The following is a 16,225-nucleotide window of genomic DNA, read 5'->3' on the forward strand; positions in this document are numbered from 1 at the left end:
GGTGTCAAATACTCTATTAATCCTAATCCTATGCTGGGAGCGGAGGAATGAATTGGTGTTCATGAAGCCTTTCCTGCCATCTCATTTCCTTGCAGCATAACCTTCTTCTTTACTTATTTATTGGTGGGGGCCTTTCCTTATCCATACTGATTTGAAATCCAATCCTTTCTAATTTTATATCTATAAAATCAAAATATTAAGTTTTGGTAAGTGCTGCACCTAGTCTTCTCTCATTTTCAAAAACAAGAGCTGGTAACCAACAAGTTGCTTAAGGGTATCCATGCACTGCTAAACATTGTGGTTTCTCTGTGTCTGGATGATAATCCTTGACAAGTAAAATTGGCGAAGCAGAATTGAGAATTAAATAGCTCACCTTCCCTGCACCAGCTGAATAAAGAAACAATCTTCTTTAGCAAAAAAAGTAGTAGTCTTTACCCACAGTGGAAGCTGGCACGGGAGGGATGTGGAGAGCCAGCAGCAGTGGTTCCTGTGGCAGCTGCCACAGCAGCATCACCATCTCTGGGGAGCCATGGAACATGTGGAACCTGCGGGAGATGGGAGAGGGAGGAACAACCATCACTATGAAGCCAACACCACATCCCAGAGACACGCCGAGGTGCCTGCCTCAGCATGTCTTGAGTGCCCACGGTTTTAGGGAAGCCCCTCCAGGTGATGGTAGCCACGTGCAACTCACTGCCTGGGGGCAGGCCCAGTTGGAGGGGTGGTCCTAAAGTGGTGCCAGCATGGGGATCGTCAGGTGGGCAATGGGCACCTAGGCGTGGCTTCTGTGGGTTGGGCAGGCACTGCCAGTGGGAGGGGCTATGGAACTTCCATAGCTACGTCCTGGTGCAGAGATCCCCCCTCGGGCTCTCAGGCATGGGGCGCCTGGTCCGGCTGCTCCTCAGGGACAGACTGGCACTACTCAGTGTTTCCCACCTGGAATGCTCATCTGTGCATCGCTGGGAGCTCCCTTGTGCTTGGTGGGAGCGGTCGGCTGAGGCCGCTGCACTCGGCTGCCATCAGCGGGCACCTCTAGGGCAGGTTGGACATTGGGAGCTGAAAGATGGAGGGGGGAGGGAGAGGATGGTCAGGCCTGTGCCAATGTCTCGGGCGACCTGCCACCCTCAACCACCCACCAGCCCACTGTTGCTCATGGCCATCTGTTAGGGATCACTCCCATTCCTCAGATTGTCTCAGTTGGCAGTATCGGGGCAAAGATCTCTTCCTTTGGGACGAGAGCCTGAGCCATGGCCTCCTGGATGGGCACACCACCTTGCACGAGCTCCCTGGCATGGTGGCGGGTGTTGGAGAAGCTGTCGTTTCAGGGCTTGTGGTGGGACTCTGGTGTGCACACCGCCTTGCCTAGAGCATTGATCTTGGCCATGGGAGAGGCAAACCAGCTGCAGGGCCGCTCCTTCCCAGCACCCCCTTCCCAGGTGCAGAGCAGTGTGGGAGCATCACTCACCACTAGCTGGTACAGGCGGTTTTTTTCCTCAACATGCCAGCAGGGCTCATGCCAGCTGTGGCTGCCAGCCAGGCCATGGTCACCCACGACAGAGTGCCTTCCACCAGCAGTCCCACAATGCCCCCGTAGGTGCCTCACATGCCTCCCACATGCAGGGCTCCAGAGGGAAGCAGAGGCCTTCCTCAGTGCTCTCAAGGCCACGGAGCCTGGCCAAAGCCAATAAGGGTGTGTGAGGAATGTGACTCTCTGCCCATTCACAGGCCGTGACTCCCATGGATCCCCTCAGGAGGCTCCCCCTCCTTCCTCAGGTTATGTCTGCGCTGACAGCCAAGGCCACTTTGGAGTGGGGGTGGTCGGAGCTGTGCTGGGGGCTGGTGTCTCATTAGGCTTCCTGGGCCTTGGAGAGCCAGCTCACTTGCCTTTCTGCTTCTCCTCATGTTCTGCCCAGGATTAGACTAGATTGCTGCAATGTTTAGGCCCAAAAGGTTAGGCACATCTGCCAGATGCAATCATAACACAGAGGCTGGCTGAGCACTACATGGGAGGGGGAGATGTTCTGCAATGCATCACAATACTGTCCTTCCTGCCTTTTCTTCTTCCATTGCAAACCCTGAGCCTTGTCAGCTCCCTCCCCCATCCATCAAGATTTGTACTCACTTCTTTCACATCTTTAACTCTTATATTTGCTGTGTTGGCTTTCCCTTGGTAACTTTGCCCTCCCCTCTCTTTGGATGCCTAAATTGTATTTCTAAAAGCTCACCTGAAGTTTTAAGTACTGCAATGCTAGAAATTTGGGGACTGAACGAAAATTTCAACTGGGGGGCAGAATTATCATTTGAGGGGCAATGCCCTCATTTGCCCCTGTGTTGCTACAACCATGCGTTGCCAGTGCTTCCAGACTTGAAATGTGCTAGAAGTAAATAGATTTTTCTCTTTGTTCAGTAATGACACTGAAATATGACCAAAAGGCAGTGCCCACAATTGGCCTCAACCCAAAGTATCTTCCTCTAAAGTTATCCAATGTTTAGGCATTTTCATGATCATGAAACACAGTTTTCACACTTGGAAGGTGCCATAGTTTTACCCCCAACACTCTCAGGTAAGTGGGGTTAGAATCGCAGCCTAAATTATTCTGCTTCCAGTGTAAGAGGCTGAGTGCTCAGGAGCAGCCCAGGGGCTCCACACGTTTTTTCAAGCTGCCAGGACCACCAAAGCTGCTGCAACCTTGGCAGCTATTTGCCAATATTCCACAAACCTTTCAATACAATGTTCTTTAAAGATTGTGTGCTTCTCCTTTCCAGAAATAATAATAATTAAAAACCTACCAAAGTTAAATGCATATAATACATAAATGATAAATATAGACAAATATAATTAAAAATTGTAGACATAATTAAAAATGACTCTAATTTAAAATAGCATTGGAAATAGAAATGGAGCCCACATCTCCCAATTTTTGTTCTGAAGTGACACACAGATATTTATCTTGCAACAAAGGTTGGTCTCTTCCCACCCTACCCCATAGAAACATAAAGATATCATGGATATCAGCTCTTCTGATTGAAGCTGCCCAGGAATGGTCCTTAAAAATGTGACACATTGTTTTCATTAAATGGAGGAAGGCAGCCGGAAACCCCTGTTTGTTTGTTTCTTTGTTTGCAGGTGGAGTTCGAAGCACTACTGGCAGATCCTGTCCTTCTTGTTTGCCATCCAGGAGATCAACCAGGATCCCAGGATCCTACCCAACATTACCCTCGGTTACAACATCTATGAGACCTATTTCAATGCAAGGATGACCTCCGATGCCATGCTAGACTTCTTTGCTGGTGGAGAAAACAACATTCCAAACTACCGTTGTGGAAGATGGAATAACCTGTTGGCAGTCCTTGAAGGAACGAATTCTGAAATTTCCAACCAGATTTCAGTCATGTCTGGCGTTTACAAAATCCCACAGGTAGGAATAGGAGGGGAGAGGAGTCAAACTGCACATAATCTTATTATGCTGATAACAGACAATAGATCAAGGAATGTAACATATCAAACAACTTCTTGAGAAATAGGTCCAAAAGATTAAGTAGGAAACTCAATGATATCCTGGCAATCTTTTTAACATTAAGTCAGTTAAAATAATTGCTTGTAAAAGGAACTCATTATATATGCTCTTGTGCAAAAAATCTTAAAGCATCTAGGGAATGGTGGTGGTGAATGAAATGCATAGTCATAGTCTCAGGGCTCGAGAGGTATGCCGCACATACAGTTTAGGGCATAGCACATGATGATATATATGCATGTTCTGAATTACAGTTAGTAAATGAACTGAAAACATATTTATTGTTATCAACAAGTTTTATGAATTCTTTAACTATAAGCTCCCTTGGCAACAAGAACAATGCCCACAAGTAGAGTGATATCCTTAGGATGAGATATTCTGTGGATCAAGTCATTATGGACCAATCTGGCCCATCTAAGAGCAATCTAAGATGTTCTCCAGATCCCTGTAAATGGAACCTTACCACCACCAGATGTTCTCCCGATGAGCAACACTCAAAGGGAGGAAGGAAATGAGGGGAAAGGAAATGGGTCTTTAGGACCCCAGAAACAGGGCAGACGAGAATAGGGAATGAGAGAGAAGCAGGGAAAGGAAGACTTTGTAGTTAACAGATAATGGGAATGAGCTCCGGGGACTGGAGCTTTTGCCTTCCCTTCCCCTCTTGCGCAGGCTCTCCAGTGAGAGTCTGCCAGGCCCATGAGGGAGGTGTGTGGGCTACCACCACTGTCTTTCCACCTCTCTCTCCTCCTTCAAGGTGCAGCTCTAGCTGTGGCAGTAACTGTGGCACCCCCCTTGGCAATGTCAGACATCAGCAGTGGGGGTGCAAGGGCTCGATATGCTGCTCCCCTCAAACCCTCCATCAGAGATCTCACCTTGCCTCATGGCAGGGCTGGCCCAGTCTTTTCCTCAGACTCATCTTTTATAAACACAAGTTCAGGTATTGGTGCTTCTCTATTTGTTATACGTCAGGTACTATGGAACTCCCTGCCACAATAATTCAAAGCTTCTCAATGTGACCCTTTTCTGTTGCCACCTATTCCCTTAAAATGCCTTTACAGCCTTCTAATAGCTTCGTAGAATGGGATTAGGGATGAGAGGGACACCAACACTGGAGATAGGATCTATTATTAGCTATCTTGTACAGAAGGAGATATTGATATTTGCTTTGGGGTCTTAAATGTGCCTTGATGACAGTTTCTAAGGACTCAAGAGATGCTATTGCTAACTCCAGCCTCTCCTTAAGTGGCTGTTTCCTTAGGCCAAATTCCCTCAACCTCCACCCTGGCCAAATTCACCTCCCAACCCAGTCCAGGTCCTGGAGACAATCTGTTTCAGGCCTCAAAGCTTCTCCAGTTGAATCTCTGAATCTTTGGGCAGTCCAGTTGATTTTAAAAATGTGCAACCTCCTTCTGGTAAGGCCTTTATACACAGCAACCTTTCAGAACTACTCAACCAGTGGCTCCATTTTTCTGATCTTCCCTACAAATTAAGACACTGGGAATGAATGGCTTAATATTCAGGTCTTGGGTGTCCACTCCACCCCGAGTTTACTCTGGCCTTTGCCCCACATCTCTCTCATCAACTTCTTCTTTTTCTTGCTGATTATTAGTATTTGTATTAGTATTATATCCAACCCTTCCTCCCAGTAGGAACCCAGGGTGGCAAACAAAAACACTAAAAACACTAAAACATCTTAAAATATATTAAAATAAATATATAAATAAATCAAAACAGCTTTAAAAGCATCTTTTAAAAAAAGCTTTAAAAACATATTTTAATAAAAGCTTTAAAAACATCTTAAAAGCAATTCCATCATAGACACAGACTGGGATAATGTCTCTACTTAAAAGGCTTGTTGAAAAAGGACAGACTTGCTTCACTAGGTGCCGAAAAGACAAAAGAGATGGTGCCTGTCTAATATTTAAGCGGAGGGAATTCCAAAGGGTAGGAGCCACTACACTGAAGGTCCGCTTCCTATGCTGTGCAGAGTGGACATCCTGATAAGATGGTATCTGCAGGAGTCCTCACCTGCAGAGAGCAATGATTGACTGGGTATCTAAGGGGTAAGATGATATTGACTGGGTATATAAGAGGTAAGATGATCTTTCAGGTATTCAGATATTCTGGTCCCAAGCTGCATAGAGCTTTGTACACCAAATCCAAAACCTTGAACCTGACCCAATAGCTAATGGGCAGCCAGTGCAATTCTTTCAGCAGTGGTGAAGCAATTGCACCCCTGCATTTGGCACCAGCTGCAGCTTCCAGACCAACCTCAAGGACAGCTCCACATAGAGTGCATTACAGTAATCTAGCCTAGAGGTTACCAGTGCATGGACAACTGTGGTCAGGCTCTCCCAGTCCAGAAACAGCTGCAGCTGTCTTACCAGCCGAAGCTGGTAAAAGGCACTCCTAGGCACTGAGGTCACCTGGGCCTCTAGCGACAAAGATGGGTCCAGGAGCACCCCCAGACTATGACCCTGCTGTTTCAGAGGGAGTACAACCCTATCCAAAGCAGTCAACTGATCAAGTATCTGAACTCGGGAACCACCAACCCTATGTCTTGCTAGGATTCAGACTCAGTTTATTGGCCATCATTGAGCCCACCACCATCCAGGCACTGGTCCAGGGCTTGCATGGCCTCTCCCGATTCAGATGTTATAGAGAAATAGAGTTAGGTATCATCAGTGTATTGCTGACACCTCACCCCAAATCTCCTGATGACTGCTCCCAAGGGCTTCATATAGATGTTTAACAGCATGGGGGACAAGATGGTACCCTGCAGCACCACACAGCACAACTGCCAGGAGGCTGAAAGACAGTCACCCGATGCTATTCTCTGAAAATGACCCTGAAGATAGGATTGGAACCACAGTAAAACAGTGCCTCCAATACCCATCTCACCAAGTTGGCCCAGAGAGATACCATGGTGATGTTGGTTAGTGAAGCATGCTGTGAGACTCACAGACAGGGTTTTTAGCAGAGAAAGGAAAACCTGAAGCAGAAGGGTTAAGCTGGAAGAACAGAGCACCAGGTTTGCCAAGGTCAGCAGCTGGCTGGCAAGCAGATAAGAAGGGACTCTTGCAGAAGCTCTGTGTGGGGGAAAAGTCATTTGTGGAGAGAACTGTGTCTAATGTCTTTTGCTAAGTAAAGACTCTTACAAGAAACTTGCCTGGCCTGGCTTATTTACTGTTCTATGCGACACTTGGATTTCTTCCTTGTATGATCTCTATACGCACGCACCGACAGGGGTTATGGGCCCAGCTTATCATACAAGGTAAAGGGTTCGAGAGTCGTTGACGTGACGTTGTTGCAGAGAGAAAAGAAAGTGCAAGAAAGAGGCAAGTAAGAGTGGACAACATGGCTGTAAACCTGTCATCCGGGATGCCGATGGAGAGACTGAATGCGGTAAACTACTCCAGCTGGAAATGGAGAATGAGAGCAGTTCTGATTAAAGAAGATTTGAATGAAGTTGTAGAAAACCCCCCTCCGGCAGCTCCTTCAGCAGCGTGGTTGAAGAAAGATGAGAAAGCGAAGGCTTTTATTACTCTGGGGCTGTCTGATTCACAACTGTTGCTGGTGAGTAATGAGCCGACAGTTAATCAGATGTGGGAGAAGGTAAGAGCCGCTCATGTGCAGCAAACTGCAGGGAGCAGGCTGTGCTTAGCACGGAAACTTTATCAGATGCGTTTTACAGATGAAGTGACTATGACAGAGCATCTGGCTGAATTTCGTAGATTAAATGCTGAGCTGCAAGATAGAGGAGTGCATCATAGTGATGGTCTATATACTGTTATCTGCATTTGATCAAAAATGGGATGTACTGGTCTCTAGTTTGGAGACTTTACCAGACGGAACTTTATCTCTGGACTTTGTAGAACAGAAACTTCAACAAGAGTGGAATAGAAGACAAGAGAATAAGAAAACTGAGTTAAAAGAGACTGTGGCTGTACATCAACAACAATATCAAAGAAACAGGCAAGAGAATAAAATATGTTATTTTTGTGGGTCCCGAGGACATATACAGAGACATTGTTTAAGTAAGAAGAGAAATAACAGGGACTTTGGACGTCAGAGAACAAGCGTGAACTTTGTTACTAAGGAGGACAATAAACTAATTAACTCTAAGTGGCTTCTCGACAGCGGAGCGTCTAATTGCCTAATCACAGACTCTAGTTTATTTTACACTTCAAAGCCAGTGCAGGAGAAGATTTATCTGGCTGATGGATCGACTCAGGACGCAATTGCAAGAGGCACGCTCAGGTTGAGTAATTTGGGAACTATATTGACAATGTGTTATTAGTTTCTGGTTTAAAATATAACATTCTATCAGTGAGAAAATTGGCTCAAATAGGTTGCAAAATTACATTTGAAGGGGATAGATGTTTTGTGAGAAAGGATGGTGAAATCTGTATGCAAGGGAAATTACAGAACCAAATGTTTATGGTTGAGTGCAAGCTTGATAAACCCACGTGTGCCTGGATAGGAGTAAATAAAAATAAACATGAAAATTGTATACATGAATGGCACAGAAAATTGGGACACGCACATTTTGAAAAAGTGAAAAATACTCCAAAGCATAGTCAAGATTTGGAATTAACACATTGTGAGCATGTAGATGAATGTGAGGTATGCTATAAAACAAAAATGACTGTGACTCCGGTAAATAAGAGCTGTGCAAGCACGACCACTAAACCCTATCAGCTCATACATGTGGATTTGGCTGGACCTTTCCAGTGCTCAAAAGGTGGAGCAAGGTTTTATTTAGTGATTGTGGATGATTTTTCCAGATTCACACATGTATTCTTATTGAAAAAGAAAAGTGAAGCAGAAGAGAAATTAAAGGCATTTATACAGAGGACAGAGACACAATATGGGGTTGTTATCAAAAATATCAAATCAGATCAAGGTGGGGAATTTACCAGTAATTCATTTAAAACATATTTGGAAAAGAAGGGAATAATACAAAGTCTCACTGCACCCTTCAGCCCATCCTCCAACGGAACTGCAGAGAGGAGGAACCGGTCACTGCAGGATTCAATGAGAGCCATGCTAGCAGATGCAGATATGAATAACACCTATTGGGGTGAATGTATTCTGTACACTACATACATTCAGAACCGTCTTGTGCACAGAGTGATAGGCATGTCTCCATATGAGAAGTTGACTGGAAGAAAGCCCAGGGTGAAACACATAGAACGTTTTGGGGCAAAATGCTGGGTACATGTTGCAAAACAGAAAAGGCATGGTAAATTAGGCTCAAGAGCTCAGGCAGGACGCATTTTGGGATTTCAGAATTCATATTATAGAATTTGGTTGCCTGAGAAACAACAATTAGTTTTAAGCAGAAGCATAAAGGTGATAGATAAACCTTGGAGAGACAGTCAAACAGTTATCCTTGAAGGTGCAAGCAAGCAGGAAGCAGCAGATGTTCCTTTTGGGCATCAAATTCCATTAAGAACTGCATTGACTGATCTAATTCACAGAGGCAAACGTACTGTAAAAAGATTGAGGAGTGAAGACATGGCAATGCAAGATACAGAAGTGCAAGGTACTAGTGCAGGAACAAGTGCACACAGGTGCAGGTCCAAGTAAAATTGAGAGTGAGGAAGAAATGGAAATAGATACTGTTAGAAGATCAGAAAGAAAAACGAAAGGACAACCACCTCAGAGATTCACATTTAATGTCACACAACAGAATGATGAGACAGATGAATATCCTGTAGAATGGGAAAAAGAAGGGCCAATAGATAAAGAAACAATGGATCTCATGTGGAAGTTTTGTATTGAAGAATGAAATATAAATGTGTTATCAAATAAAAGTGAACAAAATGACTCTCTGAAACTTGTGTGAATAAAGGAACAAAGAAACAAGAACTGAACTAAAAATGTAAATAGAAACTGTAAGGAAACAAACCATGTACTGATATGTATTGAAATGAAAAAGTTAATATTGTAGAAATGTAATGATGAACAATGAAGTTTTGTAATCTGTGAGTCTCAGGTGGGGGCTGTTGGTTAGTGAAGCATGCTGTGAGACTCACAGACAGGGTTTTTAGCAGAGAAAGGAAAACCTGAAGCAGAAGGGTTAAGCTGGAAGAACAGAGCGCCAGGTTTGCCAAGGTCAGCAGCTGGCTGGCAAGCAGATAAGAAGGGACTCTTGCAGAAGCTCTGTGTGGGGGAAAAGTCGTTTGTGGAGAGAACTGTGTCTAATGTCTTTTGCTAAGTAAAGACTCTTACAAGAAACTTGCCTGGCCTGGCTTATTTACTGTTCTATGCGACACTTGGATTTCTTCCTTGTATGATCTCTATACGCACGCACCGACAGGTGAATGGTATCAAAAGCCATTGAGAGATCAAGTAAGAATAACAGGGTCACACTCCCCCTGTCCTTCTCTCAATAAACGTCATCAAACAGGACAATCAAGGCCGATTCAGTCCCATAATCAGGCCCTAACCCAGATTGGAATGGGCAGATATAATCATTTCATGCAAGAGTACTTTCCCAACTAACAGTTATTTCTCCCAACTGATTGTCATCTTTCTTACCCTTACTGCACTGACTAGAAACTCCAGATTAATCAGAATGAATTTCCCACTACAATCATAATAATTTTACCAGATTCATGCCCCATCTATACTTACTCAAAACAATGTCCCTTCTCTCCATCTCCCCACGTTCAGAGCTTGTCTCTACATAGCTGCTACTAGACACGCCTGCTAAACACAGTAACCGAACAAGGTTTCAGACTTTGACACACTCTGACATGAACAGAGGTCACAGAAATCTTTTTTCCCCAAAACATGAAACATAGACAGGCAGGCAGACAGACAGCCACAACCAATCTCTTCCTTTGCTCACCAGGTCAGTTTTGGTTTTGATACTCTTAGTGATCAAACCCAGTTCCCTTTTGTCTACCGGATGGTCCCGAAGGAAGGAACCCAGTACTTGGGGATTATCAAGTTGCTCCTGCATTTTGGATGGACGTGGATTGGCCTCTTTGCTCCAGACAATGATAATGGAGAGAAGTTCATGGCAGCCTTCACATCTCTGATGATTAGCAGTGGGATCTGTGTTGCCTTCTCAGAAAGAGTAGAACGAGAGACTCTGTACAGAATGTCTTTACAGGGTGAACCACCTGCCACGTGGAGAAAAGCCAATGCATTTGTTTACTATGGGGACTCTGAATACCACTTTGGTCCAATCCACACGATACAAAGAATGCTTGGAAAGATACAAACTGGGGCAAAAGTCTGGGTCACAACATTTTTTCAGGGCATCCACACTACCTTGTTTGTTGATACTAAGGACTTTCTGGATATCCATGGTTCTTTGTCCTTTGTGATGAAGACTCCCCAAAGGAGAAAACATGACAAGTATGGCTCATTTGCTTCTCTGCAGTTCTGGAGGAAAGCATTCAAATGTTCATGTTCAAAAGATGTGATGCCTGAGGAAGGTTGGACAAGATGTACAGAGAAGGAGAACCTAGAGACTTTACCCCAAGAGGAGCTTGAGAGGGTCTGGTCTGAAGACAGCTACAGCACTTACAAGAGTGTCCACCTCGTGGCTCAGGCCTTAAGTGCTGCATATTCATCCAGATCAAAACGGATTTTGACAGCAGGTGAAGAAAGTGGGTTGGGACTTCAAAGGTTACAGCCATGGCAGGTATTTCCTTTTTGGTCTTTTGCAACACCACTGCAATCTGGAATCCTTTTTAGAGCCAGTATGGGATTATATTTTATCTCATTTTATCTTCAGTAACTATGAATGTAGAAGCCATTTATAAATCATAAGAGATGGATTGATTCCATAAAGGAAGCCACAGACCTGGACTTACAAGATCTGAGCAGGGTGGTTCATGACAGATGCTCTTGGAGGTCACTGATTCAAAGGGTCGCCATAAGTCGTAATTGACTTGAAGGCACATAACAACAACAAATAATAATAATAATAACAATACTACTTGAAAATCCTTATCCTAGATCCAGACTCAGCCCTTATCCTGGATCCAGTAGTGAGGTGAAATTTTCCCTCTTCCTGATACAAATCCAATTTGTGAGGCTCTTGGTGGTGTCACCAAGCATGGCTCCCCCAGCCATGGGGACATGTAGTGCTGTCCAATGGTTGTTCCCCCATATTCTCAGAGAGATTCAGGTGCCTTAGCTAAAGTTGGACTTCCTCATCACCAGAGCTTAGAAAAGTTACTTTTTTTGAACTACAACTCCCATCAGCCCAATCCAGTGGCCATGCTGGCTGGGCCTGATAGGAGTTGTAGTTTTAAAAAGTAACTTTTCCAAGCTCTGCTCACACCCACTCTGTCTCTGCTGGGTCATAAGAAGAGCCTGGCTGCCGCATTTGGCCAAAGGCTGATCTAGAGCAGCCTCCTCTCCTCACAGATCAACAAGATGCCGCGATGGGAAGCCCGCAAGCAGGATCGGAGTACAACAGCCCTCTCTCCTCCTGCAGTTTCTGTGGGTATTGGATTGCAGCCTCAGTCCTCGAGACAGTAGAATATAAGAAGACCCTGCTGAATTAGATCACAAGCCCATGTAGTCCAGTCTCTTCTCACTGTGGCCAACCAGATGCCTCTAGAGGTCCTAAGCAGAACCTGAGTGCAATGACACTCTCCCCATTTGTGATTTCCAGTGGTTCCAATTCCAAAGGTTCTTTTCTACCCCTCCCCCGAAGAGAGGTAGGCTGCATGCTCACATGTGTTCTTTTAGGCAGGGGAGATCTCAGTGGCTCTTTCTGTCACTTTCATCCTTCTAGCTCACCTGCAGCTGCAGACACTATGAGGGTCCTCTGTGGTACTGTGATGGCTGGTGGCTGCATGTCAGTGGGGCAGTGGAATCTGCTCTGGGAGCTGTCCAAGGGGCCAAACTTATTTTGACACTGGATTTTGCTTTTTTAAAAAAGTGGTTTAATCTTATGTAGATTGAACTGCTAGTGATGTTTATTTATTTATTTATTATACTTGTATACCGCCCCATAGCCGAAGCTCTCTGGGCGGTTTACAGTATGTTTGTTCCAATCTGCCTGCTATTCCTGTGCATGGTTTGGAAAGTCCCATATTAATACACGATCAATATATAGGTTTTCATAATGAGAAGACACCATTTACTAGAAAAGACAATAATGCTGGGAAAAGCAGAAGGGAGTAGAAAAAGAGGAAGACCAAACAAGAGATGGATTGATTCCATAAAGGAAGCCACAGACCTGAACTTACAAGATCTGAACAGGGTGGTTTGAAGAAATTGAAGGTTACTGGTTCATAGGGTTGCCATAAGTCATGATCAGCTTGAAGGTACATAACATACACATGTTGAAATTATTCTCCAACTTGGCCCAAGGTGGCAGCTTAACTTTCTAATCCATCCATCCATCCATCCATCCATCCATCCATCCATCCATCCATCCATCCATCCATCCATCCATCGACCCACCCACCCACCCATGCACCCATGCACCCATGCACCCATGCACCCATCCATCCATCCATGCACCCATCCATCCATCCATCCATCCATCCATCCATCCATCCATCCATCCATCCATCCATCCATCCATCCATCCATCCATCCATCCATCCATCCATCCATCCATTGCAAGCGTGGGAAAGATTACATGTCAAAGAGATCACATTCACATCTGAATGTGAAACCAAGTCCACATGCCAGGGCGGGTATGGGTCTCTGTACCAGAAGGATGCTGCAACCTAACATTTGCCTTAGAAGAGAAATGCAAATTCCCTCCCATTAAAGTCTAATGTACCTCCGTGCCAGCACTCTGCGTAGACTAGACAGAATAAATTCCCAAGGAGGTCAGTTTCACTGCTCTCAGTGTCCCTCCACATTTCCATTTGGACTCAGAGGTGTGTGTGTGTGTGCGTCAAAAGATTTCTAGTCCCTTGAGCACCTCTTAAGTCTTCATGATGACAGACTTGAAGAGGGGCAAACTTGGAAAAACCTCTTCCAAATCTCTCCCCCCTCCCCCTTGAAGTCTTCTATCGTGGAGAATTAAAAGGAACATGCAGGGAGACATTGGAAAGGCTTTAAGACACACACACACCGCTCTCACATTTGAGCAAACAGGAGTGCAGGAGCTCTCTTAAACGCTTTGAAAAGCCTCTTCAAAGTAGCATATGCGTACAAGTTGCTAAACCCTCTTCACTTGCCCAACTGCTGATGTCACAAGGGTGAAAATGGCCTCAGGGCCATATGGGACTCCTTGAAGGGCCATAGTTGGCCTGGAGGCCAGAGGTAACCAATCCCTGCCCTTTGTTAATTTTTCCTGGTGTCAAAGTCTCAAATCTCCACATTTGAGTTGCATGCTCCTTTTGCCACTGGGCCGGAGTTGCCCCACACCTTGTTTATATTGTGCCCTCAGTGTGAGTGGTGGTGGTGCTCTGTGGAGTGCAAAAGGACAGGATTTTTATGCAACCCTATCATCAAGTTTTCTAAATGCTGGCTTTCTCTCTGTCACTCTAGTTTCACACTTTCTTAAGACAAATTCGTGCTTCAAATTCTTCCATGGGGGGATTGGATTTTGAAGAGAAAGGAGAGCTGATAGGCAACTTTGATATCATGAACTGGGTCCTATTTCCCAATAAATCTCATGGCATTGTGAAAGTTGGGAGCATTGAGGGACGGACATCCTCCGACATCAAGTTCACCATTAGCCCAGAAGCCATTGTGTGGCCCAGGAAGTTTAACAAGGTAGGAATATAGGATGTTGCCTAAGACTCTAGGCATGAATTCCCTGGATGCAAATGCTTGTAATGCATTGCTGTTGATGCCCCTTATCTTTGTTTTCAGACTGTGCCTCGTTCAAGGTGCACTGAAAGCTGTCGCCCTGGATATGCCAAGGAGATTCAGGAAGGCCAGCCGGTTTGCTGCTATGCTTGTGCTCCGTGTGCAGAAGGGACCATCTCCACTCAGGAAGGTGGGTGACTCCAGAGGAAAGAACAGCCTGGCTGCTGGATATGGGCAAAGGTCTACCTAGTCTGGTATTTGTTCCCACAGTGGTCAGCCCAATGCTGCTATGGAAAGTCTGCAACTGCCCGCAGGGGGATGGGACAAATATTTGAGGCTTCCTGCAACATTCATAAGTGAAGGCTCTCTGCCATTGCCCTTCTACCTAAAATGAGGTTGTTGGTGACTAGGCTCCCCTGGGAGGTTCAGCAAACAGCAGTGATGTCATTCCAGTGCCATCAGAAACTGCCTTGTCCTGCTCACTCATCCTCATATCAGGACCAGAGCTTGGAAAAGTTACTTTTTTGAACTCCAACTCCCATCATCCCAATCCAGTGGTCACTGGCTGGGGCTGATGGGAGTTATAGTTCAAAAAGGTAACATTTCCAAGCTCTGATTACGACATAAACAAGTATGCATGAAAGGGTGTTGTGAATGATACTGAAGTCATTTTCCTTCTCAGATGCAGAGCATTGCACCATATGTCCAGAGGATCAACATCCCAACAAAGACCGAGATCAATGTATCTCCAAGAATGTCACCTACTTCTCCCATGAAGAATCTTTGGGGATCATCGTGGCTGCCTTTGCCCTCTTCTCGTGTTTAATAACAGGTTTTGTGTTAGGAATCTTCATTAAATACCTAGAAACTCCAATCGTCAAAGCCAACAACCGGGACCTATCATTCATCCTCCTTGTCTCTCTCTTGCTTTGCTTTTTGTCTCCCTTTCTGTTCATCGGCCGGCCCAGGAAAGTGACCTGCCTTCTCCAACAAATGGCCTTCAGCATCATCTTTTCAGTCGCTGTGTCTTCTGTCTTGGCCAAAACCATCACTGTGGTGCTGGCCTTCCTGGCCACAAAACCAGGGAACAGAATGAGAAAATGGCTGGGGAAGGGTTTGTCCAACTCCATTGTCATTTCCTGTTCCAGTGTCCAAGTTGTCATCTGCACCATCTGGCTGGGTGTCTCTCCACCATTCCCAGACTCTGACATGCACTCCCAGCCTGGACACATCATCCTGCAATGCAATGAAGGGTCGGTTGCCATGTTTTATGGTGCCCTTGGCTACATGGGCTTCCTGGCTGCTATTTGCTTCACAGTGGCTTTCCTAGCCAGGAAACTGCCTGGGGCCTTCAATGAAGCCAAGCTGATCACCTTCAGCATGCTGGTCTTCTGCAGTGTTTGGATCTCCTTTGTGCCCACCTACCTGAGCACAAAGGGGAAATACATGGTAGCCGTGCAGGTCTTCTCTATCTTGGCCTCCAGCGCTGGCCTTCTGGGCTGCATCTTCCTCCCCAAATGCTATATTATTGTACTCAGACCTGACCTGAATATGAAGGAGCATTTAACAACAAAAACGAAAGGTGGTATCTGATTCTTAAACTATAATCTTATATTTTGACTACTAATGTGCAGCAGAGCTGTAATGAAACCTTTGTGCTTTTCTTTGGAATGTAGCTCCTTAGATGCTGCAAATGTACCCGATCTCTTTTTGCACTCAGTTATGAAAGAAAGTAGTCATGAATGATGGAATGTCTAGTGACCCTGGAATGATTACAGGTCCTTCGGTGTTCAAGATTTATATGCATCATTTTATCACAGCGAGATTCCCAGTGTTTATAACTCATATTTGCTCCCAGGCCAAGTTCAAGGTTCTAGTTTTGCTATACAAAGCTTTATACAGCTTGGGACCAGGATACCTGAAAGATTGTCTTACCCCTTATATACCCAGTCGATCACTGT

General features: G+C 45.1%; 1 protein-coding gene across 1 annotated transcript in view; it reads left to right on the top strand.

Moving 5' to 3' along the window:
• Window positions 1–15,857, top strand: part of LOC133378966 (vomeronasal type-2 receptor 26-like) — a 32,422-nt gene extending 16,565 nt beyond the window's left edge. Inside the window, exons 3-8 of the mRNA XM_061613578.1 lie at window positions 1,188–1,344; window positions 3,128–3,419; window positions 10,378–10,605; window positions 14,001–14,228; window positions 14,328–14,454; window positions 14,947–15,857. Coding sequence (XP_061469562.1) covers window positions 1,188–1,344; window positions 3,128–3,419; window positions 10,378–10,605; window positions 14,001–14,228; window positions 14,328–14,454; window positions 14,947–15,857 — 1,943 coding nt within the window. The remainder of the gene's footprint in view (window positions 1–1,187; window positions 1,345–3,127; window positions 3,420–10,377; window positions 10,606–14,000; window positions 14,229–14,327; window positions 14,455–14,946) is intronic.
• The last annotated feature ends 368 nt before the right edge of the window (window positions 15,858–16,225 follow it).

The sequence above is a fragment of the Rhineura floridana genome, chromosome 3, assembly GCF_030035675.1.
Source record: "Rhineura floridana isolate rRhiFlo1 chromosome 3, rRhiFlo1.hap2, whole genome shotgun sequence".
In the NCBI taxonomy this organism is placed as follows: domain Eukaryota; kingdom Metazoa; phylum Chordata; class Lepidosauria; order Squamata; family Rhineuridae; genus Rhineura; species Rhineura floridana.